The 27,869-nt window shown below is 38.6% G+C and overlaps 1 protein-coding gene across 1 annotated transcript in view; it reads right to left on the bottom strand.

The window, feature by feature from the left end:
* Positions 1–20,657: 20,657 nt before the first annotated feature.
* Positions 20,658–27,869, bottom strand: part of ANKRD50 (ankyrin repeat domain 50) — a 26,666-nt gene continuing 19,454 nt past the window's right edge. Inside the window, exons 3-4 of the mRNA XM_005877767.2 lie at positions 22,360–25,910; positions 20,658–21,008 (exon numbers count right to left, since the gene is read on the bottom strand). Of these exons, the coding sequence (XP_005877829.1) occupies positions 22,363–25,910 (3,548 nt within the window). The 3' untranslated portion in view covers positions 20,658–21,008; positions 22,360–22,362. The remainder of the gene's footprint in view (positions 21,009–22,359; positions 25,911–27,869) is intronic.

The raw sequence follows: 27,869 nt of genomic DNA, 5'->3' as shown, positions 1-27,869 counted from the left end.
CAAAAGGTGATAGGTGAAAAGGGTAGAAATTTATTGGAAGCAAATACAAACTCCCACGTAGGGAGAAGGTCCCAAGGGGGTAACCCACAAGGCCCCTTTTTCTAAGGTTTATAAATGCTGTAGTTCTTTGTCTCTTCATGCTCCCTTCTAATTGGGCCCCTTCCTCACTTTATGATCCTATGCTCTTCTAACTGGTCACCCTTTTTGCAGAATATCAGCTTTAAGCCCAAACCCCAAGTGGTGCTCCCTCTTTCTCTCCCCCTTATCTTGTAACATTTCTCTATCTCCCGTGAAAATCTGTTTTCCTCTTTCTCCTATTTGTCAGCATTTCTCTATCCTCTGTGAAAGTTTGTTTCCTTTTCCTCCCATACTCTATGGCTTTTCCTTATCTTGTGTGAATGGATGTCTTCCTCTCCCCTTATACTATGGCACCTTTTTTATTCTCTGCAAATGTATGCCTTCTGGTGGTTCCAAGCCCTCATCTATGCATTCCTCCCCAAAGGACCCTCTTTATTCCTAAAACTCCCTAAACCTGCCTATGTTATCCCTAAAGTTCCTTTCACTAGCATGTCATTCATCAGATGTAAAATCGTATAGCTGTATGCACTGTAATTGATTCTGCTTAGTCAGGGGGAAAAAAGTTGTCTGCACATAAAAATCCATTTAGCTGTTTGATAGAATTAATTTGTCCTAAGAAATCCATAAACCATCCATCAGTCTGCATTTTATGAAGGAATATGCTATCAGTTAAACTGAATGTAGATTGAACATACATAGGCTGGGTCAAGATACCAGAAAAGGCTGAAAAATTTGTATAAACTTTGAGGGCTAAAAAAGTACTTTTGTTCCCACCATCTAAGTTTTATTTAGTTGGGTTAATAATTCAAAAGACATATAGCAGATTAACAGAAGAAAATCAAGTTTGAATACATAGGTACACGGAATTCACATAAGCATGAACATTCCAAAGATAGTGAGGTAAGACTGGGCATATACCAGTATGTCATTTTGGCCGAAGGAGGAGGAGGAGGAGAGGAGTCAGGGGTCTAAGATTTCAAAGGGAATAGGCAATAGGGAATAGGCAATAAGAAGTTGAGGAAGAGCAGAACTTACCTGCAGGTAAATTTTTATGAGGCAACCCAGAAACAATGGGACATGCGGGTGGGCCAGTCAACAGGCCCCTGCTTGGAGCCTTCCCATCTACTTAATTTCAATTAGGCAAAGGTGAATAAGCTAAGATTTCCTTCATGGAGCAGGTTTTTCCATATGAATCTCTTGGTCAGGAAAGGGGGAGGGTCAAGCGTTCTTTTGGAGTCTTATTTCTTAATAACCAGCTTAAAATCAATATCTCAAAAGACAGTTTTAGGGGGGCAAAACTTGGTCCCTTCAGACTAAAGAGTTAAAACTATTCACACTCAGATCATCAATGACTACAAACATTATCAATGAGTGAATAAAGAGCATTTATTTGATTCAAGTCATTTAATTTAGAATATCATTTGCTAAACTTAGCAAGTCATGGGGGCGTTGGGGGGAGAAAAACGCAACTACCATTTGTTTTGTGCCTCAACAGGTGTTTCACATGTTAACTCCTTTAATCTTCACAAGCTTGTAGTGAAGGTATTATTATCTTCAATTTGCAGAAGGGAAACCGAAGCTAAGACAGGTTAAGTAATTTGCCAAAGGGCATAATGCTAGGAAATGGTAGATACTGGAATTGAAATTAAGTCTGACTAAAAAGCTCATACCTTCCCTGTGGCCTGCTGCCCAGGCAGGAAGCAGTTTCGCATCCTTAGCTAATTCATGGGGTTGCAACCAGGGTACCTAAAGTGATGTTGTGATGAGTCATCGTGGGCTGGCTCCAGCCAGTGTACACATTGGCAGGTGAGGTCTACTGACATTCAGGAAAAAGATTAAATGGGCCCCCATTAATAAATAATATTTTAAAATATTGAGTTGGAAAATAAGTTCAAAAAATCAAATTAATGTGTTTCATTGGTTTTTCTTTTTGAATCGGGAATAAATTCACTTAGTAAATAAGAGGTATCCAGTGGAAAAGTCTGCCTCCACCTTGAACCCTTGTGCTCAGTCCCCACCCTCCTCCTCCTCCTCCTCCTCCTCCTCCTCCTCCTCCTCCTCATAGATATAAACCCTTGTTTCATGCAGACCTCATTGTCATTTTTCTTTTACAAAAGGCAACATAAGATACACATTGTTCAGCACCAAGCTTTTTATCTCACATGACAAAATGTCTTGGAGATCTTTTATTGTGAATAATTTGTTTAAATCAGCCTCCTACCGATAGACATGTCTTTTCAATATCTTGCCATTTCAATTTTTGTTTCTTTGCTATACGTTCACATTTTGTTGGGTAACTCTCTCTTTCAATGAATAAACTAGTTCCTTCATCATTTCCAACATGTATAGGCATGTCTGTAGGTAAACTATATCAAAGAGGGATTTCTGAATCAAAGAGTAAATGAATTTGCAGTTTTCTTACCTAATAAGTAAATGGCTTTCCTTAGGGGTTGGAGCTGCTTGTACTCCCCCCTGCAGTAGGTGAGCATGGGATTTTCTCAGGGACTTTCAAAAAAGAGGTTTTTTAAAAGAATCAAATTTGGGGAATTTTGCCATTCTGATAGACCACAAAAATGCCTGATAGTGTATTTCTTCCACTATGTGTTGTACTTGGTTATGGTTTGTATATTAATGTGTTCCTTAATGCTTTGTTGAAATCCCGCATTGTTTATGGTGGTTTTCAGTTGATTTACTTAGACTTTTCCAAGTAGGTGATGACAGTGTCTGCACAAAGTGATAACTTTACCTTCTTGACAAACTCAACCTTTTCCTTTTTTTCTAACTGTGGTGGCTACTAACTTTAGAACAATATTAAATAATAGTGGTGACAGTGAACCTTCTTGACTTATTCTTGACTTTCATGGGATGTAGCTCATATTTCTTCACTAAGCATCACACATTTAATCATCTATTTTTGTAAAATGTCACAGGGGTTTGTCACTGGGAGACAGGGAAACAGTACAATGACATGTTCTGCTGTCTGTGGGTGAAATAAATCACAGGTACTCAGTGACCGTCACCAACAGGCCCTGAGAGCGGTGACATGATGGTCACTGATCATCATGCATAGCTGTGCGTGCTTCGAGATTTGTAGACTGAACGGCGAGCAGTGAAGTTTTCACAGAACTATAAAAAAATGGAAAAAGAGTGTGTGTAAAAACTTGGGAAACACAAATAGTCTATCATCTTTTAAATAGAGTGAGTCCAGGTAAAGAATACATGAGAACTCAACACCATTATTATAAGTAAAATAAAAAGTTTGCTTGTATTTGAGCAAACTCTTGTCCTGAGATTGATTATTCTTAGACTAGAGGCCCAGTGCACGAAACCGTGCACTGGCGGGGGAGGGGTACCTTAGCCTGGCCTGCGCCCTCTTGCAGTTCGGGAGCCCTCGGGGGATGTCTGACTGATGGCTTAGGCCCAGCAGTTGGACACCTTAGCACTGCCGCGGAGGTGGGAGAGGCTCCCATCACTGCCGCTATGCTCGCCAGCCATGAGCTCAGCTTCTGGCTGAGCGGTGCTCCCCCTGTGGGATCAGGCCAAAAACGCCTCTCTGACATCCCCTGAGGGATCCCGGATTGCGAGAGGGCGCAGGCCATGCCAAGGGACCCCACCAGTGCATGATCGGGTTCAGGAAGAGATGTGGGAGGTTGGCCAGCTGGGGAGGGACCACGGGAGGGCTCCAGGGCATGTTCAGCCCATCTTCAGTCCCGAGCTCCAGGGCATGTTCAGCCCATCTCGCTCAGTCCCGATTGGCCAGACCCCAGCAGCAAGCTAACCTACCAATTGGAGCATCTGCCCCCTGGTGGTCAGTGCACATGATAGCGACTGGTCAACCGGTTGACTGTCTGCCCCCTGGTGGTCAGTGCATGTCATAGTGAGCGGTTGAGTGGCCTTAGCATATCATTAGCATATTACACTTTGATTGGTTGAACGGCCAACCAGTATACCGGACACTTAGCATATTAGGCTTTGATTATATATGATTTACTTCTTCATATAGAAACTTAGACCTTTTAAATATTAAGATAGATTTATGAATAATAGGAAATCCAATAATATTGTTTTGTCTGTGCACATTCAAGGTTCATGTTTGTTTCATACATGTTGTGGTTCTATTTTCATACAGCATTGTTATCTCCACTTGAAAAATTTGATAAAAATTGCTCACAATTGGGATATATGCTACTGTTTCCTGTACTGACCTCTGATGGGAAAACAGGTATCTTCATTTGGTAGTGTGACAGGTTGAAGAAATAAATATGATCCACTTTCCTTTGAAATAATCAAACTTCACTGTGGATTCCCTTGTGGGAAAGGAAGAATGTTAGAATAATCAATGGGAAATGTAGAATGTAAAACCTTAGCGGTTGAGGCAGGGATAGAAATCCTTCAGCTTGGATTAAGATCTGTCCTATGACTGAGATTAAATATACTGAGTCATTCTATTAAAGAAGGAAGTTGAACTAGATGACCCAAAGCTATGCGTCACAACCAGGGCTGATTTTCAAAATGGCCAGGAAGTGATATGATGGCCAGCTGGGTTTGGAAATCCACTGATCCAAGGTAAATTTTTACAGCAAAATTATTGTTTTAAGCAGGACTGTAACAACATCCATTGCAGAGATAAATGCTATTTCCAGCTAACAACCTGCTGAAAAAGTGGGAGCTCTTTAACCAACCTATATATGCGCTTCCAGACTTTAGAGAGAGGTGTTGTTGTTTTTTCATTGCTCTTTATCCATTGAATATTCTGGATCACCTTTAAATCTTTGTTCTTAAGCATTCCCTTAAGAGTGTATTTTACTGAAATATATCCTGAATTGCAACTTTTACGCAAGAAGTTAACATTTTCTTTGAGATATTGTGAAGAATTTCATTAATATGAAATAATTCATTATTCAAGATTTGAATAGGGCCACTATAAAAAAGGAGGAAATCCTTTAGACAAAGCTTCTATATGACTTTATAAGTGATAACACATATCTTGCTTAACAAAGTTTTCTTTTCTTGCTAGATTGTCATTGCTTAATTTTCAAAAATAGCTGAGTAATTTTTCTTTCCCTTAAAATGTCTATTTTAAATTGTTTGGATAGAACAGCTTTAAATTATTTAGGTAGAAGCATCCATTCACATGGGCTAACTGCTTGAAGACCTGACTTTCACTTTAGTCTAAACTTATTAACATAAGTTTCAGTTACTTAAAAAAAAGTTTACCTTCAGATTGTTTATTTTTTTCTTTAATACTTACTTTTACCCTTAAGCCAACTGATATGTTTTTAAAGCAGAAACCAAGAACTATTCCTTCGGATATTCCTGAGAGGCACCTTACAGGAGAAATAGCTATAGGGACATTGCCCACACTTGCCCATCTTCTCCCATTAAGGTTCTAGGGTGTTGCTCTTGGCTCAAGTCCCACACTTACAACACTTTCATCACTACCTTGTGGGAGGGGCCGGGACTGACAAGGACAAAGATTGGCTTCTTTTCTCCCAGGAAGTACCCGTGAGCGTGGAAGGAGAAAGGTGCCTATATCAAACATAATGAGGTTTGATGGGGAAAATATTTCAAAGCATGATGGCCTGTTTTCGTCCATCTTAGGAAACAGTGCAAGGCCCAGGTGTTGTGGGAATTCATTCCAAAGAATAGCTCATTGTGCGCAGTGACTGCTCCTGCTCCGTCACTAAGGCGATGGCATGAAGCTGGTCTCTTGGTTGAATTCCAAACTGAGCGCTGCCTGACTTACACATATTCTTGCATCTTCTTTGATACGTACATTTGTGTAATTCTTCAAGTTCCGCCAAAGAGATGGAGGCACAAACTGACACAGCTCTCACCCTGTCATAGGTGTTGCAAGCCTGCCTGACCTGCACCAGCAATAAAGGACAATCAGGGTTTGAGATCTCCTCTCACACCAGCACCAGCATGACCACCTGTTCTCTCTGAACCTATAAAACCCAGCTCTCTCAGCTCTGGGTCCCTAATCTTATCTTATCTGCTAGTCCCTTTGAACTTGAGTTCTAATGTTTTGGACATTGACCTTTTTCTTCATCTTTGATTTGTATCAGACATTCATCTGTCAATGTCTCTTTGTCCCTCTCAACTCATCCTCTGACCTTATTGGCAGACAATTCTCCATGGAGGTCTCATGTTTCTGCCTATCTTGTGACATCTTCTTTTTGTAGCAAATAATCTTAGAAATATAGTATCTCCTTTCAGTGCAGAGGGAAGACTTTTTTTTTCCAACTATCCAAGATAATAAAGACAATGGCTCTCTTCAAGGCAAAGGTTGGGCAAGTTTGCTAGCAGTCCCTTTATGCGACTGAGAATTTCCAAGACCCAGAGTTTTTTAGGTGTGATGCACAATCACTGTGGCGCATGAAGCATCTTTCTGGGGCTGCCTCTGCACCATCCCTGTAGAGCTTGTGAACAAAACTAATGCAAACATGAAGGTCATGATGCTAGCTGTGTTCTGAGTGATAAAGTTCTTTATTTCTGACCCAAGTCTCGTGTCTTCTGCTGGCATCTATGAGACTGACAGGCTGACTTGTGAGCTTGTGAGTGAGGTAAAATCAGAATTGTCACAATTCTTGATATGCCTCAGTGGACATAAGCAGTATAGCTGACATTTTCTAGCATTTATTTCCCTTCCTAATTACACCCTGATTCCCTCTTAAGAATTTTGTATCCCCTATTGGATACTATCTCATGAATGTAATTAGGAATTCTGTTCTTTCCTAGGTAAGAGAGGGGGGCATGATCTGAGCTAACCTCACTGGAACTTAAACAGAATGACACAAAGAGTGGAAAACTGGCTGCCACTCAGCAGGAAAAGCCATGCCACCCACACATGCTACAACACGGGTGAATCTCAACCCCCAAACAATTATTCCCCACTATTTCTGCCCATCCTTTTTCTAGAATCTATACTTTAATTGAACTCTGCCTGTGACCAGGTCCCAACCATTTCCCATGAATTTTGTGAGCTTTTAATATCCTCAAAATACATTTCCTTTAGCTTGAGTTGGTTGCTGTTTGCTTCAACCAAAGAATTCTAACATAAACAGCCAGTCTAGGTCTTATCACCTCACAAGTCTAAAATATAAAGCCTTTGTGGGCAAAAAATTTGCTTTTCTTGTTTATTATTTTCTATTATGATAACTAGCAGATATTAAGTATTCAATAAAAATTTACTAAGTAAATGATCTTACTTTCAATGAGAAGTTTCTGCCACTGAATATCTGCATTATTGGTCATAAACAATTGTTCAAGATAGAAATTAAAAACAGTAGGACCCAAGGGGATGAAGAAATAAGTTCTCTTTGCATTTATGTGAGGCAAGTCTAATAGTTCTCAATATCAACATAATCAATTCTCAGTGGTCAATGGACACTGAAAATCATTCCTTATTAAATAAGAATTTAGCTAGAAAGTAAATGTGATTGCAATTAAATAGAAAAATTAATAAATGAGAAAAATACAAATTAAAAAATGTATAGGAATAGAATTTAATCTAAAGTTTAATGAAAGTATATTTTGTACAAATCAAATGAGATATAACCCATAACTTTAAAATAAGGCAAAATCATAGTCTTGATTGCTTTTTGTCATCTCAACTGGGTTTTTTTTTTCTTTTAAAGTCTCTTTATTTGTTGTTTTAAAGTCACATTTTCTTTTATTTTTCATCCTGGTACACTTTTATATCACTATTTTTATTTCATTATAATGAGCTACAGATCCAACAGTTTCCATTTCAGCTTCTATTAAAATTTATATCAGATGAATTATTCCTAGGTCTCCGATCAAATGCCAATTGTTATTGCACCAGGAGAATTTATGGTGGATTCTCAGAGAAAGGGTTGGTCAGACAGGGAAGTGATGTGTCTGCGATGTGGCATGGGGCTGACAGCCCAGACTCACTCTTTTTGCATCCCTGAAAACTGCTGGTGTCCATGCTTGCTGGATAATTAAAGGACAAATGGATATATTTTCTTGACTTTAGTGACAGCTACCAAGTTTGTCTTAAAAGAATCAACTGAATTCAACTTAATTGTTTCTAAGACAAAGAGGTCAGGTCAGGTTATCAGCAAAAGCAATCTAGCAGTCAACCACATATGTTTAAACTAATAAGCAATGGCTAATTTGCCTGTTTTTCTCTTATATTCAACACAAACTGAGTCAATAGAATAGATGGGAGAGGAATCAGTGCTATTTTGTACTGAGTTTGATCCCTCTTTGAGCTTGGTTAAGCCAAGAGTATGTTTTAATAAGTGGCCTAAAATAGCAGAATTTAAATGTTTCTCACTGCACAACTCCTTTTGAATGAAAAGAAAGTGCAATAAAAAGAATAGTCGTGAACACTTATTATGAACAAGACAATTTAAAAGATACAAACATGAGTAAGATTCGATTACTGCCTACGCGAAGATGAACCTGGGAGAAAAGAAAACAATGTGTTTAGCACAAGGCAGAAAAAGAGCCATAAACGACAATATGAAATACAATAGTAATTAAAAAGAAGTGCTCTCTGGCTTGGAGACTGGGACAAAAATCAACGTGAGCAGCAAAATATAGCTGTGAAGGAGCATAAAACATTCTAGCAATAGCAAGTGGTCTGTGGGAAATGGGCGCAGGGGTTGGGGTGCACGTCCAGTGGGCTAGATGGGGAGAGGAAATAGAAGTAGCAGCAGCTGGAAAGACAGGTGAAGAGCAGTCTGTGAAGGGCTTTCTGTGCCTTGCAGTCATGTTGCCATTCTGTAAGGAATGACAGCTATTGCAGGTGCAGAGGGAGAAGCATACCATAATCAGAGTGATGTGCTGAAGAGAGAATTGGTGGCTCCATGAAGGACAGACCACAAAGGAGACAGACCGAAGGCCAGCTGGAGTCTGCACTGTGATCACAGCCATGCTTTAAGAGAATTTATCTACCATTGATTTGTAGGGTTGGAGAAGGCACAGCACAGAGGAGACGAGTCCTGGTTAAGGGGGTTCAAGGAGAACTACTACACATTTAGCAGAGTGGCTGTAAAAAGTGACAATGCCTATTGTTGGCAAGGATGGGAAGATATCAGAGTACACATACATTGCTGATGAAATGTAAAATGGTACATCACTCTAGAAAAGTTTGGTGGTTTCTTATGAAACTAAACATGCAATTGCCATGTGACCCAACAATTGTACTCCTGGGCATTTATCCTGGAGAAATTACACCTTATGTTCAACAAAAACCTACACACAGATATTGATAGCAACTTTATTCAGAATACCTCAAACCTGGAAACAGTCTGCATGTCCATTAATAGGTAAACAAATAAAATGTGTACATACATACCAGTACCATGAATGCTACTCAGCAATAAAAAGAAAAGCCAATGATACAGACAATTGGATAAACTTCAAGGGGATGCTGCTGGGTGAAAAAGCCAGTTTATAAAGGATACGGACTCTATGATTTCATTTACATAACAATTTTGAAATAACAAAATTATGGAAATGGAGACTAGATTAGTGGTTGCCAGGAGGTAGGAACGGAGGGGCTAGGCAGGAAGCAGGAGAGTGTGGTTATAAAAGGGCAGCAGGAGGGCTCTGGTAGTCATGGAGCTGTTGTGTATTGTGACTGTTATAGTGGATACAGGAACGTATTCATGTACTGAAATTGAATGAAACTAAATGTGTGTGTGTGCTCACACATGGAAATGAGTACAAGTAAAATGGGAAATCCAAGTAACATGGTGGATTGGGTCAATGTTAGTGTCCTGCCTGTGATACTGTTCTGCAGTTTCACAAGATGTGCCCATGGGCGGAAGCTGCAGAGAGGGTACTTAGGATCTCTGTATCATTTCTTTTGACTGCATATGTGTCTACAATCATCTCAATAAAAATTTCCATTAAAAAGACCAACAGTACCAAGTGTGGGTGAAAATGTTGAGAAACTAGAAATTTCATCCATTGTTGGTGAGAATACAAAATGGTACCACCACCTTTGAAAGTGTTTTGTCAGTTCCTTATAAATGTAAACATACATTTACTGCAGCCCAGTAATCGCACCCGAGACAGATGAAATCATATGCTGACAAATATCTAAGCACACATGCTCATAGAAGCATTATTCATTATCACCAACAACGGGAAACAACTGAATATCTATCACCGTGTGAATGGTAAGCATCATGGTACAGCATTAGAGTGGAAAACAGGCTGCCATTCAGCAGGAAAAGCCATGCCACCCACATATGCTACAACATGGGTGAATCTGAAAACACTGTGTTAAGTGAAATTAGCCAGGCACAATAGTGCCTATATGATTTTATTTACAGCCATTTCTGAAAAGGCAAAACTATCAGAAATCAAGACCAGTGGTTGCCAAAGGCTGGGTGAGGGGAGGGAATAGATTTTAAGGGGCGTGCATAAAGAAATTTTATGAAGTGATGGAGATATTGTATATCTCAACTGCAGTGGGGTTTATGTTGTATAGACTTATCAAAACTCATCAAACTATCCTTTAAAAATATGAATTTTATGTATAAAAGTTATGTCTCCCTTAAAAATAAATTTAGGGAGACTTCTGAATAAATGATCAATAAACTGAGACAAGCTATTTCTTTATATAGCAGCACATAGAATATGAAATAAAAATGCCATTTTCAACAACATCAATAAGAAACAAATGACCTAGGAATAAATGTAATTGGTACACCTACCTCTACACAGAAAAATAAAAATAAAATTACTTAAAATAAAGAAAATCTAAATAAATGAAAGATATAGCAAGTTCATTGATTGGAAGACTAAATGTATTAAATCAATTCACCCAACTCCAAATTGATCTGTAGACTCAATTCAATCTCGCACAAAGTCACGGCAAGTTTCTTTTTTAAATGAAATGAGAAGCCAGTTTTAAAAGTTATATGGAAATACAGAATTCTAAAAAGAGCCAAGGCAATCTTGAAGAAAAATGTGGAGGATTCATACTCCCTAATATTAAAACTTATAATAAAGCCATAGTAATTTAATGGCTCTGATATTGGCTCAAGGATGGACAAAAAGACACATCCATATAAGAGTACCTGGTTTATGATAAAGGTGATAGTAAAAGACACTGAGAAATATGGGATTAATTTGATAATTAATTCAGGTAAAACAATAGCTATTAGAAGAAAACAAAGAAGACTCTAGCACCATGACCTTGGGATAGGCAAGTATTTCCACAACAGGACACAAAAAACTGTAACTACTAAAAAATATTAGATTTTATTCAATAAGAACTGCTATGAAAACATGCTGTTGTGAGAGTGAAAGGACAAAGCTCAGAACTGAGAAGATATTTGCACTGCACATATATTTAAAAAAGGACCTATATCCAAAATGTAAAAGAATGTCTACAAACCAACAAACCCAAGGGGGGAAAAAAGGCAAATTTCTTTAAAAAATATGATATACAAACAAACAAAAATCTTATGTAAAAGTGCCCAATTTCATCAGTCATCTCAAAAATAAAAATTCAAACCTCAATACAAGTGCACAACCAAACAGAATTACAAAAAGAAAAAAAGAATTAAGCAATACAAAGTGACAAAATATTAGCAAAGATGTAGAGAGCACAGATTCTTCTACTGCTGGTGTGAATCAAACTGATACCAGTACCTGGGAAAACTGATATTATCTATTAAAGCTAATCATACTCATGTCCTAAGACTCAGTAGTTTTACTCATATTATCCTATATAATAAAAGCCTAATATGCAAATTGTCCCCTCTGTTGGTCATTCAACCAGGAGTTCGACCGCTCGCTATGATGTGCACTGACCACCAGGGGGCGACACAGAACATGGTGGGCATCGGCAACGTGGAGCTGGCAACAGGTGGCAATGGAGGCGCTGCCCGCCCTGATGGGCCATGACGAGATCGGGACCACTACGGGATGGTGGAGTAGGTGAGCGGGCAGCGCCAGGCCAAGGCAGGTGCGAGCGGGGGCCCGATCGTCCCAGTGATTGCCTCACGGATGACAGCCAGTGGCTGCAGTGGGGGGTGGGGCTGCTTCCCAGCTCCCAGGCACTGAGGGAGTCAGGTGGGGGGCCCGGCCCTGACCGATCACCCCGCAGATGGCGACCAGTGGCTGGAGGCCCTGATTACCTGATTTGGGCCGGGCCTCGGGCTGGGACGGGGAACTGGGGGTGGATGGCAGTGACCAACCTCCCGTGGTGCCATGGTGGAAAGGCTGCACCTCTTGCCAGCTACCTGGGGGCAGGGGTGATGGGACGGAGGTGCAGTAAGAATGTGGGTTGTCCACCGAGCTCACTCTCACTCCCCCTGTTACCCTCCCACGGGACGCCAGGGCTCATTGCGCCAGGGAAGCCCCTGTGCTCAGGTGCAGGGCGCCACAAGGAGGCTGCCCCACACCCATGCTGCCTCTTCCAGGTGAGCCAGGCCGCAGCCGCCAGGACCGCAAGGGCTGGTTGGGCTCCCCATGGGCTCGCACAGGAGCCTGTCTGCAAGGCTGGCCAAGAGAGAGTGCACTGCCCGCCTGGCTTCTGTGCAGCGCTGCTGGGCAGCCTAGAGGACCACACTGTGCCCCAGCCCGCAGCATCCAGCCACACTCACCACATCTCCACTTGGGGACTCGGGCACTGTGACTCAGAAGGGGGTGTGTGGGGGCCTAGGGTGCTTCCCAGGGCCCAGAGGTCAGCTGGGACCTGCCTTTTCATGCCAGACGCTCATGCTTCGATCGCCAGCCAGGCCTAGGGACCACACCTGTGCATGAATTTTGTGCACTGAGCCTCTAGTTAAAAATAAATATGTACTATGGGCACCAAAAACATGTACAAAAATGTTATTGCCTGCAGAATTAAGAGCCAAAACCTGGAAACAATCCTAATGTCCACTTGTAGTAAAATGTATTTTTAAAAGTATTCACACAAAGCCATGCAATACAATTTAAAAAGGACAAATAATACTACATAGCAATGGAAAAGGGCAAATCATTGTTACACAAAATAATGTTAAGGAAACCAGCACAAAAGGGACATATTGTTTGATTCCATTTATATGAAGTTTAAAATACTAGTAGTTAATACTGATCTATGGTGATAAAAATTAAAACAGGGGTTTTCTTTGTTAGGGGTAATGTCTGGCAAAGGGTAAGGGAGGTTTCTGAGTGTGGTTATGGCCCACATCTTAATCAGGGTGGACAGTTAGACAGGTATGTTCAACTTGTAAAAATTTATAGGACAGTAGCTTAGGATTTGTGTCTTTTCCTGTATATACCTTATAGTTCGCCATAAGTTTATAAACAAAATCAGAGTACCAGACACTCATTAAAAATATAGCATCAATTCTTTAGGGACATACCATTATATCAATTTTCACACATGTAAACCAAGAATAAGTAAAAGCTATAAATACTTAGGGGGCATCTTCTAAATGTTACAGATACATTTTTTAAAGAATATGGTTCTCAGAACTTAGCTAAATTTTGCAATGTGGTAATGACAGTGCATATTTAAGAGTAAAAGCCTACCTTAGCTATCCTATATAATAAAAGCCTAATATGCAAATCGACTGAATAGCGGAACGACCAGTTACTATGACACATACTGACCACTAGGGGGCAGATGCTCAATGCAAGAGCTTCCCCCAGCCCGTAGGCCCCAGGCCAGCCAAGGTGGGTGCCAGCGGGGGCCCCCCTATTACCCTGCCAGTTGCCCCACAGATCAGCCCTGATTGCCTGCCAGGCCTAGGGACCCTACCCATGCACGAATTTTGTGCACCAGGCCTCTATTTGTAAATAACGCTGCAACAAACATAGGGGTGCATACATTCTTTCAAATTAGTGTTTTGGGTTTCTTCGGATATATACCCAGAAATGGAATTGCTGGATCATAGGAAGTTCCATTTTTCATTTTTGAGGACCCTCAATATTGCACCAGTCTATATTCCCACTAGCAGTGCAGGAGGGTTCCCTTTTCTCCACATCCTCACTGATACTAGTTGTTTGTTGATTTTTTTTTTTTTATGATAACCATTCTGACAGGTAGGAGGTGATACCTCATTGTGTTTTAATTTACATTTCTCTGATGATTAGTGACATTGAGCATATTTTCATACCTATTGGCCATCTGTATGTCCTCTTTGGAGAAGTATCTATTTAGGTTCTCTGCCTACTTTTTAATTGGATTAATTTTTGGTGTTGAGTTGTGCAACACCAATTGTTGATGGGTGGGTAAAAATTGTGGTACATATATACAATGGAATATTACTCGGCATAAAAAAGAATGAAATCTTATCATTTGTGACAGCATGGATGGACCTGGAGGTTATTATGCTAAGTTAAATCAGTCAGACAGGGAAAGACACATGCCATCTGAGTCCACTTATATGTGGAATCTAAAGAATAAGATAATGGAGTAAACAAAACAGAAACCGAATCACATACAGAGAACAACAGACTGATGGCTGCCATATGGGAGGGGGTGGGGTGGCTGGGTGAAAAAGGTAAAGGGTTTACTAAATACAAATCTATATATATAAAAAGCCAGTGACCCAAATGCCAGAATGACCGGTCGCTATGACGCCCACTGCGGCCAGCAAACTGCCCGATTGGGGGGGACGATCAGGATGGGGCTGGCCAGGGGGGCTGTGGCCAACACTAGGCTATTGTAAGTAACAGACACCTACTGACTGTGTAAGAGTAACAAAAGCAGGTACAAGACAGCACAAACAGGAGTCAGCTAAAGAATTCCTCCAAATCCTATATAATAAAAGGTTACTATGCAAATTGTCCCCTAGACCAGGAGTTCGACCAGGGGGCGGGGCCAGCCAGCCAACCACCCACAGCCCCTCCCCTCAGCCGGCCCAGCCCTGATTGGGCCCTGATTGGGGCGGGCCGGCCAGCCAACCTCCCGCCATCTCCTCCTCCCGACAGGCCCAGCCCTGATCCACCGATTGGGGCTGGGCCAGCCGGACCCCACGGGTGCACAAATTCATGCACTGGGCCTCTAATATATCAACATAATCACAAAAATAGTCACAGGGATGTAAAGTACAGCATAGGGAAAATGGTCAATAATCTATATATATAAAAGGCTAATATGCAAAGTGTCCCCTCGGGAGTTCTACTGGGAGTTTGATCGCTTGCTATGATATGCACTGACCATCAGAGGGTGGCGCAGGACAAAGGAATGCCCTGGCCGGCAGCTGGAAGGCCCTGATTGGCCCTGATCGCTGGCCAGGCCTAGGGACCCTACCCGTGCCCAAATTTCGTGCACTGGGCCTCTAGTATTGTAATAACTGTAGTGTCAGGTGTGTACTTGAAATATTGGTGGGATCACTTTGTAAAGTAGATGATTGTCTAACTGCTATGCTGTATACCTGAAACTAATACAAAATAATAGTGAATGTCAACTGTAATTGAAAAATAAAAGTAAAAATAAGAGTAGAAACCTAAACATACAATAAATTTCAAATGACTCCATTTTAATTTGGATAATTTTAATTTTATTATAATAGCAAAATAGGCAGAGGCCTTCTCCTGAAAATAAGATTAGTGGCATATATTTGCATGATGACTGAAATTTTCCCAGAAATTCAGGAATCTAAGCCTTCAGTGTGTATCTCAGTACTATTAGTTGGAATCCTTCTAAGTACTAGAGCGAAGGAGTGAAAACATTAGTCATTGCCAAGTTCTCAGTGCATTTTTTTGGACCACCAGCTAGAAAATTCCATGTTTATTTAGTCAACCAGTCTGTTTTAAATTTTTCTATGTATATCACCCATTTGTGTTTAAACATTATTAAATCATTTAGAATAAGGTTTCTATTAATTCAACAAACTTATAAAGAATATAAGGTAGTTACTGAACCCTGTAATTATTGTAAAATTACCTAACAAAAAAAGACCTTGCTGGCCTTTTTAGAAACCTCTCTTTGGAGTAATAGAACACACACACACACTTACACACACACCATTGTGCTCTGGTTGGGGAATCAGAAGGTTGTGAAGAAGTGACTCAGTTTTACTGAGTGAAGAATACACAGAAATTTATTTGGAAAATGAATGACCATGTTTGCAATAAAACTCCAAAATATCAAATGCAAGATGGCCATAATGTTCTGATGGTCAAGGAGCATACATGCACACAATTTATTGGATTAGTGCAATCTCAGGGGCCTGACACCTAACATGGTGAGACATTGTGTAAGTCAGGAGAAGCAAACATTAAGTCCTTACAGAAGCTTTTAGAAAGATTTATAGGCTAGATCTTTTTCTCTGCCTTCCTTTGGAAAGTAATCGTGTCTCATTTTTTGAAAATAGTTCCAAATTCATTTGGTCAGTATGTAAAACAAGTAACAGTTGTTTTACTGTAAACATGTCATGCATGTTCTATTGGTTCAAAAATAAAATTAAAACAAGATATCCTCTGTAAAGCAAATATATTTATTATGCACTTTCATATACATAGGGATTTTTGCTTAATATAATACAAGGAATAAAATAAAACTTTTACATTGTGAAGTTCAATGTACATTTTAGGCTATTTACATACCCCAAACCAATGGAAAAAAAAAAGTATTTGTTTGCAACTATATTTGCTGAGACATGTAAATGGAGACATGAAGGAAAACAAACATTTGCATAGCCAGACAATATTGAGAAAAGTATTTACTCCTGTTTTTTAAGTAGGAATTAATTTTGGTGAAGATTCCAGTAGGAGAGGGGCAAGGATAAGGGACAAAAGATACTGTGTGCTACACAGTACACAGAGTTCGGGTCAAACCTTTCCTACAAGCATTCAGGTTTTCATTCTTCAGTACTGTATTTTTTTATCACTTCCCTTTTTACCACCTCGTGACTTTTAGGGATGGACACGGATGGAATATTATAAAAATGTTATAAGCACATGGCATCATAGGTGTGTAGTGGCATCAAGTGATTTACAAAATTTAAACATTTTAATTCTTAAAATAGCTATTTAGGAGTTATATTTGGGGGACTATTTTTACTCTTCTTAAGGATTAAAAGCCATTTTCAATCATAGTATTAAATCAGTACAGAAAGAAATCAGCAGTCAGGCATCTCAGCACCCTCTCATCCTCAGTCTGACTGAAGGCCGTTTTTGTCCTATTCCAAACATAATATAAAAACATCACATTGAACATCTTATTTTTTCCAACAGGTTCTCTTCCTACCAACTGTTTCAAGTGGTAATATAATGTGGACATGAAAACATTTAGCTCTTTGAAAAACATAAATCCCTTATGTAATGAGTCATATCTTTGCCCTTTGGCCACAAGGTGCATTTTTGTAAAAAACAAAACAAAAAAACAATAAAATTAAATAAATACAATTCCAATAATTCAAGGTTAATAGAAAAACTGGCAGCTTTCAGGGTTCTCTTTCTAAAAAAAATACACCTAATAAAACATTAGAGCTTCATCTTCTACAGTAATGTAAATGTACTGTATTTGAGATATGAGTAAGAATGGTTCTCATAATAGTGTATATTCATATTTATTATTAGAATCATTAACACTTCTAAGGCTACTTTGCAAGAGTCCTATTAAGTGTATTTAATAAATGTCCCATAGGGACAAAAATTCAATACTTGAAACATTCACATTCGAGTTATCCATATTGCCATGTCACCTTAATAGCGAGTGAACTTATTAATGCATTTCCTACTCCTGATTATGACTTGATGACATAAACAAAATGAGTGTTGCTGACTTTAAAAAACAAAAGCAAAATGAAAAGCCTTACACAAAGATCCAAGTCAAACATTTATCAAAACCGATTCCACGTTTCTGTTTCTGTGAACAATGCACTACATATGTATCCTTCATTTAAGATGACATTACTGACCTCTGTTACTAAGACATTTTCTAAATATTCTTTTCCAATAGTAAGTATTGTGCTAAATCTCCAAATTCTCTTTCCTCATTCCTCCTCCTTATCAACAGTATATGGAAAGAACAGAACTTCTGGATTTTGTGAGATTTTTCAGGGCTTATTTAAATATCAAACCCACACCCTTGGCTTCTAAGTACATTCGAACATTTCCAGACAAACACCCACCCACTCAACTGCCCCACTGGGTGAGAGTCCATCTAGGCCATGGCTGTGGGTCGCATGCTCGTCTGAGCCGGTCAACTTTGTTTTCCTTGGTCACAGACCTCACCCTTAACCATAGCATTCAGTCATCCCACAAACAATTGTTCAAAGAAGAAAGCAGGAAAGAGTATGTGGACAAAAAATTGTTTATCAAATACTAATAAAAAATACACGTGTTATGACTGACAGGTTAGTGGTATCATCTGTGAAGGACAGCACTTATTACATTCAAGAATATTCATCAAACTAACCACTAAAATTGATCCAAATGACTTTGAGTGGGGCTATTTCCATCATGCAGTGATTTACAAAACAGAGGCAACTGAGAGGGAAGCCAGTATTAAAATTCACACTGGTAAATTGTATTTGATTCAACTGGACGGTAGAGATAAGGGTAGTCAATGAATTGTTCAGGGATCAAAAATCTACCCTCAGAGAGACAGGCATATCTCCTCCCACGTACACGTGGCTGCAGCGTGGCTGTGTCCTGAGACGTTCCATGCCTCAAGAATGACAGTCTGTCTTCTTGGAGGTGGAATGACGAGTGAATGGAAGGTGAAATTGTACCCCATTGAATGAAACAGAACTTTGTTCTGCCTATAGTCTTTTTTTTCTTTTTGACACATGTAGCCAGAAATTAGGAGGATTCTACTGGGAAATCCAAATTTAAACTACTTAGAGCAGCTCCCTAAAATACTAGAAATTATTTTTAAATCTACGAAGAAACCATTTTTCTTCACCTCAATGGTATTAAATAGAAGTTCATTTTCAACCAATGCTGAAGGTGTAGTGAGTATAAATAGTTGCATGATTTATTTTAATGAGTGACATTTTTAAAGATACAGGAAACAAGCCACACACTACAGCAATGCAAATGTGACTGAAACAGTAGGCTTAACTTTTGTTTGCCACAAAAAGAAAAAAAAATAAATACAAGGAACACTGCCTTTTCATATATATTTGATCATGGCACATGCACATTTATCAAATCTTAACTTAAAATACTTAAAAATTTTTCAGCTTTTATCAGGGAACTGCAGTATATACCTGCATTTAAAAAAAAGTGCTTATTCTTGTGTAGTGAATACAAAGCACACTAAATGACATTTTTAAGCACAGAGGATTACATTGAGAAGGCAGCCTTGCTATTTAGGCACATTACAGTAATTAAGGTAACTGAACTGCAAATATCACATTCTTTTTTTTTCAGCAATCAACAGGCATGTTATGTTTCCATCCAGTAGCTGAAGAACCACTCCAATCACAATGTCTTCTGTCTCACAGAACAGGGAACTAATGCAAAAGTTAAGAAAAATATATTAATTTCTACATTATACTTATTATTTAACTATATTTACTTACCATGTAAAGAAAAAAGTAGATTATCTGAGATTCATTATTTAACATATACACCACTTTTAAAGATTCCACAAAATGTTTAACTTAATTCATGTGTTTTGCTGTTTAATATACTTTGCCTTTACAAAAGATATCATGAGAGTTGGAGAGTGACACTATCAGAACTAAGTATTTTTAAAATAAACAGCAATGGGGAATGAATTAACTACTTTGTACATGTTGTTTTTTAATGAGATTTGATCAGTTGTTCCTAGAGTCACATGGAAGTGTTTATTATTAGAAGGTATAGCAAAATTTATGATAATGTGTCACCTAAAATACTGTATCTCCAAAGACAAAAGAAACATAAGAAAGAGATTTCCATTTTCTAAAAGGAAAGAGTACAATAGAGGATAAAAATAATTAAGTAAACTGGGATAAACATACTTTAATAAAAGTAGGAAAATATTCCTAATGAAATCTTTGATCTATCTCCAATATCAAAAATGTGCTTTTAAAAAAGTATCGATAATATAAAATCATGTTATCTATTTTCCCATTAACTTCCCTTATATAATTAATGAATCATCCACTGAGGTGGGAAGAAGAAAAAAGTGTTTTTATTTAATAAATATGAATTTATTTTTGAGGTTTAAACATTTAATTCTTATGTCTAAATATAGTGGGACCTAAAAACTCTCTTGCCAATATAGCCATTAATCTTCTTCTCACACCTATTCTTGGTGTGTGTATACTTTACTCGAAGAGTCTTAAGAATCTGTCCTACTAAAAATTACCTTTTGCTGATTAAATCTTTGACTCCTTGGGTGAAAAGTTAGGAAATTAATATTTACTATCTATCTACTAAGCACAAATACACTATTTTATTAAAACCAAGGAGTATTACAGAAATAGCCCCTCCCTCTGTTACCATCAAATAAATTTTAATAAGGAAAATGATTGTATAAGAAGGAATTCTTAATCTGAGATCCATAAATAGTATATTCATTCACAATGAGTGACATTTTTAAAGATACAGGAAACAAGCCACACACTACAGCAATGCAAATGTGACTGAAACAGTAGGCTTAACTTTTGTTTGCCACAAAAAGAAAAAAAAATAAATACAAGGAACACTGCCTTTTCATATATATTTGATCATGGCACATGCACATTTATCAAATCTTAACTTAAAATACTTAAAAATTTTTCAGCTTTTATCAGGGAACTGCAGTATATACCTGCATTTAAAAAAAAAGTGCTTATTCTTGTGTAGTGAATACAAAGCACACTAAATGACATTTTTAAGCACAGAGGATTACATTGAGAAGGCAGCCTTGCTATTTAGGCACATTACAGTAATTAAGGTAACTGAACTGCAAATATCACATTCTTTTTTTTTCAGCAATCAACAGGCATGTTATGTTTCCATCCAGTAGCTGAAGAACCACTCCAATCACAATGTCTTCTGTCTCACAGAACAGGGAACTAATGCAAAAGTTAAGAAAAATATATTAATTTCTACATTATACTTATTATTTAACTATATTTACTTACCATGTAAAGAAAAAAGTAGATTATCTGAGATTCATTATTTAACATATACACCACTTTTAAAGATTCCACAAAATGTTTAACTTAATTCATGTGTTTTGCTGTTTAATATACTTTGCCTTTACAAAAGATATCATGAGAGTTGGAGAGTGACACTATCAGAACTAAGTATTTTTAAAATAAACAGCAATGGGGAATGAATTAACTACTTTGTACATGTTGTTTTTTAATGAGATTTGATCAGTTGTTCCTAGAGTCACATGGAAGTGTTTATTATTAGAAGGTATAGCAAAATTTATGATAATGTGTCACCTAAAATACTGTATCTCCATAGACAAAAGAAACATAAGAAAGAGATTTCCATTTTCTAGAGTACAAGAGTACAATAGAGGATAAAAATAATTAAGTAAACTGGGATAAACATACTTTAATAAAAGTAGGAAAATATAAATCTTTGAATCTTTGATCTATCTCCAATATCAAAAATGTGCTTTTAAAAAAGTATCGATAATATAAAATCATGTTATCTATTTTCCCATTAACTTCCCTTATATAATTAATGAATCATCCACTGAGGTGGGAAGAAGAAAAAAGTGTTTTTATTTAATAAATATGAATTTATTTTTGAGGTTTAAACATTTAATTCTTATGTCTAAATATAGTGGGACCTAAAAACTCTCTTGCCAATATAGCCATTAATCTTCTTTTCACACCTATTCTTGGTGTGTGTATACTTTACTCGAAGAGTCTTAAGAATCTGTCCTACTAAAAATTACCTTTTGCTGATTAAATCTTTGACTCCTTGGGTGAAAAGTTAGGAAATTAATATTTACTATCTATCTACTAAGCACAAATACACTATTTTATTAAAACCAAGGAGTATTACAGAAATAGCCCCTCCCTCTGTTACCATCAAATAAATTTTAATAAGGAAAATGATTGTATAAGAAGGAATTCTTAATCTGAGATCCATAAATAGTATATTCATTCACTTATTCAACACATTTTTTACTGAGAAACTACTATAAGTCCAAGCAGTATCCCAAATGCATGGAATACAGCAGTGAAACAGGTAACAATCCCTACCTTCACAAAGGTTACATTTAAGTTGGAAGGAAACAAATAATAAACACAATAATAAATAAAACATATAAAGTATGTGAAATAGTAAGTACTTGGGACAATAAAAGTAGGAAAGGGAGTGCTCGAGCTGGGAAAGTTCAAATTCCTAAGTAAAGGGAACCAGACTTTTGGCATTTTATTCTTTATGTTGATGAAATGTTACCTGTTATAATGGTGTCTCCTTCTTATAGTTGAAACTAGGGTCAGAACCGTCAATCTGAAGCTTCAGGGCTTGTTTAAGGCTCAATTCCGTCTCTGATGAAGGGTACCCTTCCAACACTTCCTGATGCCCTCTGTCTTGTATTGTTCTTGGGACGGAAACCCTACCAAGAAACACCTGGTTGCTCTGAAGATGGTAATTTGGGTTTGTCATTATTCCATTTCTCTTCTTCTGTTCCCCACTTTGTTGGTGAATGAGAAACTGCTGCTGAGATCGACCAACTTCTTGCTGAGCAGACGGTATCATAATTTTGCACTGAGATTCTGTGGGTATTTGTTTAGGGGGTGTGCTGGACCCGGGTTTGGCTGCAGGCCCTCTTGAATCAAACTGAGTCATTTCATATTCTAAAACCTTTGGCTGTGAGGAATTATTTTGTTTAGCCTTTTTCCCAGCTGACCCAGATTTGCTGGAATTTTCTGATTTCCCCCCTTTATTTGTTTTCGTTGACTTCAAACTGGGCTTGACTTGACTCCACTCAAATTCACTCGAGGGCGAGTTATGGCTCTGTCCCAAGGACTGTGTTGTGGAAGACGGGGACACAATGGACTGTCGACTTCTACTGCGGGGCAGCGAATGCTGCTGGATCTGCTCAGTAAACGACAGGTTGTGAAAGCTATCAATTGGCACTGTTTGAGCTGTTGCTGTAGACGAAGTAGTTCTCAAAGATGAATTTTTTGAGCTTTTCAGAGAATTATTGGACAAGGATGACTTCTGACGATCGACTGTAGAGTCTGGAGATTCTGAAGGAGAACTGAAGGCATGCGCTGGCCCATTCGGTAAACCACGCAGTGAAGGCTGCATGTCCCCTCCGCCAGTACTGCCGGAGCTATTTGATTTAATTGTTAACGACTGCATTTTTGAAGACACGGATTGTAGAGGCTTCTGCTCCATTGTGTGGACAGGAGAGGGGGAACAGCCGTTCAAACTAGATGCACCATATTTTTCTAATAATTTAATTATCTGAGAGTGTCCGTTTTTAGCTGCCACACGCATAGCAGTGCGTCCGAATTGATCTGCGTGGTTGGGATCAGCACCGTGCTCTAGGAGAACCTGCACAACATCGATGTGCCCTTCCTGGGCTGCAATGCAGAGGGCAGTTGCACCTTGATTACAAGTGTGGTCAACAACAGCTCCATGCTCAATCAGAAGCTGCACCACTTTCACGTGGCCCTGCCACGCGGCAGACTGCAAGGCAGATCGCTTTTCGTTGTCTGCGGCATTGATGTCGGCATGGTAGGTTATCAGAACCTGCACCATGTCCAAATGGCCTTGCCAGCAGGAAACATGAAGTGCTGTCCTTCCTTCTGCATCACTTGCTTCTACATTTGCACCATTTTCTAAAAAATACTCAGCCATTGTAAGTTGGTTTTCTAAGGCCAAAATATAAAGGGTAGGCCTACCATCAGCATCTTTGTAATTAACGTCAGCTCCATGGCTAAAAAGTAGTTCAACAATGTCCCTGTGTCCTTCTAGTGCAGCAACCCGCAGTGCATTTCTACCATCATAACCTCTTTGATCAATGTTGGATTTATTTTCCAGTAATATCTGAACACAATCATAATGACCCTCTTGTGAAGCTAATATGAAAGGTATTCGTCCATCATTATCGATCTCATTTGTTCTAGCACCTTGTTCAATAAGTGCTTCACATATTAATCTGTGACCTTCAAAAGCTGCCATGTGCAAAGGTGTCCATCCAGCATCATCTCTGTGATTTTCATCTAACCCTCTATCCAGTAGAGTACGTACCACCTCAACATTGCCTTGGGCTGAGGCTATGCTGAGGACTGTTCTACCTTCACTATCAATGCTATCCACAGCTGCACCCCAAAACAAAAGTGTGTTCACGACTGAAGCATGGCCCATAGAAGCAGCTGCTAAGAGGGGTGTACGGCCATTGTTATCTGTGTGGTCTACATCTGCTCCCCCCTCGAGAAGCAAGTCAACCACATCGACGTGTCCTTCATAGGCAGCCACCAGCAGTGGGGTCATGCCATCTTTATCACAATGATCTACTTCAGCACCTCGATCAATTAAAAGGCTGACAACTGACGCATGTCCTTTACTTGCAGGCACACAAAGTGCAGCTACAGAGAGTGCAGTCCTGCCATCAACATCCTCATGATTCACTTCTGCTCCGTGGTCCAGAAGGTGTTCCACAATCTCTCTATGTCCCATGTAGGCTGCTGCTATCAAAGCAGTCCTGCCTTCATTATCAGCTTTGTTGACTTCAGCACCATGTTGTAGCAAATTCAGTACAATATCCTCGTGTCCTCCCCACGCTGCTGCTCTCAAAGCTGTTCGGCTGTCAGCATCCGCACAATCCACTTTTACACCAGCATAAAGTAGCGCAGAAACCACCTCCGTGTGACCACCCCAAGCAGCAGATCTTAATGCTGTCCAGCCATCCTGATCAGTATGATTAATGTTTGCTCCACACCCAATCAAACAATTAACCACCTTGGTATGTCCTTGTCTAGCAGCCAGGGTAAGTGGTGTGTGCCCATGAGCATCTTCTATCTCTAAATCTGCTCCCCTAGAGACAAGTAAATTCACCACATCAAGGTTGCCACTGTATGCAGCATTAGCCAATAATGTTCTCCCATTTGAATCACACTGATTTACTGAAGCTCCATTATCTAGTAAGGTCCGAATGGAATCCTCTCTTTCTAAGGCTTGACGGACTATGCATGATGTGCGATCGTCTTCACTGTTCACATGAGCACCAGCTTTAACCAACAGCTGTAACACTTCTTGTTCCTTGGGTATTAAGGTTGACAGGGAGTCTCTGACAGGTGTACCATTCCATATCATCCACAGAGCTAACTCAGCTGTCTCCAACTGTAAGTTTGAATTAATTAAGTGCAATGCAAATTCTTGTGCTTCCAATGGTGTTAGATTCTTGGCTTGGCAGGTATAACTCATAGCCAGCATTCTGTGTCCTTCTGCTGCATTGCATAAGTACTTCTGTGTGCAGTGTTTCACGTCCAGAAGCCACTCTGCAAAGCTGTAGTGAAATAGGATTTTAGTATTTCCTAGTCCATCAACAAGGAGTTTGGAGAGCACGTCTAACTTGCGTTGAAAGTCTTCCAAGGTTAATGACATATTTTTGGTCCATACTGCATGATATAATTCCGTTATGGTCAAAGGTCGGCAGGCAGCAAGAATCACATTCAAAATAGGTTGAACCTTTGCAAACTGCTTTCTCACAAAAAGTCTTTGGCACAGCCAGAGATAGAGACCATTTAGAGTTCCTGGGATGTCACGGATCTCTCGTAACATAATAAAATTTTCTACAACTCCATCTAGAACCCGTTCTAGATAAAGAAAGCACCCGCTGCTTTTAATGTGCAGTTGATTTAACATCTCTGCAGTTTCTTTTGTGAGGTGTTGTCGCAAAGCTTCTTCTTGATCTAAACGATGGAGAATGTACTGTTGCACATCCTTAACAATATATGCCTTCCGAAGGTCATCTAAACTTATTTTTCGAAAACCTAGAGAGGAGACAAAAAAATAGATGTCATCATTTGAAAATAATTATAGAAGTTGCCATACACTCAAAGAAAATGTCTTCAGTATATAATAAACTAATAAGCAAATAAATCAATGATACGTGAACTAATACTAAGAAACCCATACCTGTTAGTATAGAAATCAGTTTTCTTTTCTTTCTATAACACACTGATAGCAGAGAAACAATTTCATTTTCCAGTTTACAAATGGGACATATTGTAGTGGCTCTGTGCTCCTCTCAACTTCAGTGATAAGCACTAGACAGTCTTACAGACATATCCATAAAGGCATGTTAAGATTTTCTGAACTCTCAAATGATTAGGAAAAAAAGTGCAGGAAGCAACAAATAAGATTTGTTTGCTTCTACAGCTGATCATTTTCATATAAAAATTTTATATATTTCCACCTGCATAACTAAATATATACTAGCTTTAATTAGGGGTCTGAATATTCATATCCAATTAGAATATCACCTGTCATGGCCTTTAAGTAACATTATTTTACATGTTGTCAAAGTAAATGTCAGTTTGTCAATAAATAGCTTGAACCTTAAGATGCAATTTGGTCAAATTACGCTAACAAAACTTCAGCATTGTAAAAATAAAGCAGTTTAATATATTTAAACCAATATAATATACTAGTTAAAGCTATTTGAAATTCACTTTTAAGTTCTTTAAAGGGAACCATAATTTCATTTTCTAAAGGGAGATGATATCTTGATTTACAGACAGGAATTTATTAAACACATGTATTCCTCTTAGAGAAGAAAAATACTGCTGAGTAAATGAATTCCCTTAAGAGAAACAACTCTAGAAATTGAGCAGAGATTAGAGATGGTCACCTGTTACTATGGAGGCAAGACTTTTCAAAGAGTCTGTGATCCAGTCTAGATAAGAATCACTAAGGGCTTGAACAACCACAGCAGAACAGATACAAATGAAATATGAGTTTGGGAATTATTGCTAAGAGCTAGATGCACGGAGCTCAGAGAGTATGGAGAAGGAAAGACAGGAGGAGTCAACATTGACTTAATTTCTGGCTTGATGGAACAGGATGGAAAAGACATCACTGAAGGATAAATAATAGGTTTGGAGAGAAAGCTGATAAATTCAGTTTTGTGATACTAACCTTGAAGAACTTACATGAAATATATAAATTTATTGAAAACACAACCTACTAAGAATGACATATGAAGAAATAAATTTGCATAGCTTTAAATCTACATAAAAACAAAAATCTAATTATATATGTAAAACTGATTATTAATTAATTATACAGATAATAAGATGCTTTTCAACAGAATTTTAAAAGGTAATTTTAATTATAACAAAGACACTTTTGCTCCAAGGAGAGTTTAAAACGTGCACTGAAATTTATAACAATCTACATTTACCAAGGACATGAGGTAACTTGCCTCTTAACTTTTTTCTGTGTGTTCATTTGCTCTTGGCTTTATAAAATCATCAAACAATTTAAGTTGAAAAACACCTGGAATGTTGCTAATAAAAATTTTTTAATAATAACTATCTTACATTATAAAGTGTTTTAAAGTTTCCAAAATGATCTTGTAGATATTGACTGATTTACATGAAAGATTACAGTACCTATTATGAATAAACTAGAGGCCCGGTGCACAACATTTGTGCACTGGGGGTTGTGGGGGTCCCTCAGCCCAACCTGCCACCCTCTCTAATCTGGGAGCCCTCAGGGGAGCCCTCTCCAATCTGGGACTTTCTGTCTGTCTTTGAAATCATGTGAGTGAATTGTCTGAGACCCCAACTCAGTTTGGTTTGTTGCTCACAGAATAATAGAGGCATTTTTTTTTCTTTGCTTCATTGGTGGAGATTTCCTGGAAGTTTTAGGATAACTTCCTTTAATTTTTCCTAGACACTCTGATTTTACTTATGTCTCTCACCTTTGCTTTCCCTCCATCCCCCACC

Source organism: Myotis brandtii, unplaced genomic scaffold, assembly GCF_000412655.1.
Source record: "Myotis brandtii unplaced genomic scaffold, ASM41265v1 scaffold53, whole genome shotgun sequence".
NCBI lineage: Eukaryota > Metazoa > Chordata > Mammalia > Chiroptera > Vespertilionidae > Myotis > Myotis brandtii.
This window is presented reverse-complemented; position numbering and strand designations above follow the sequence as displayed.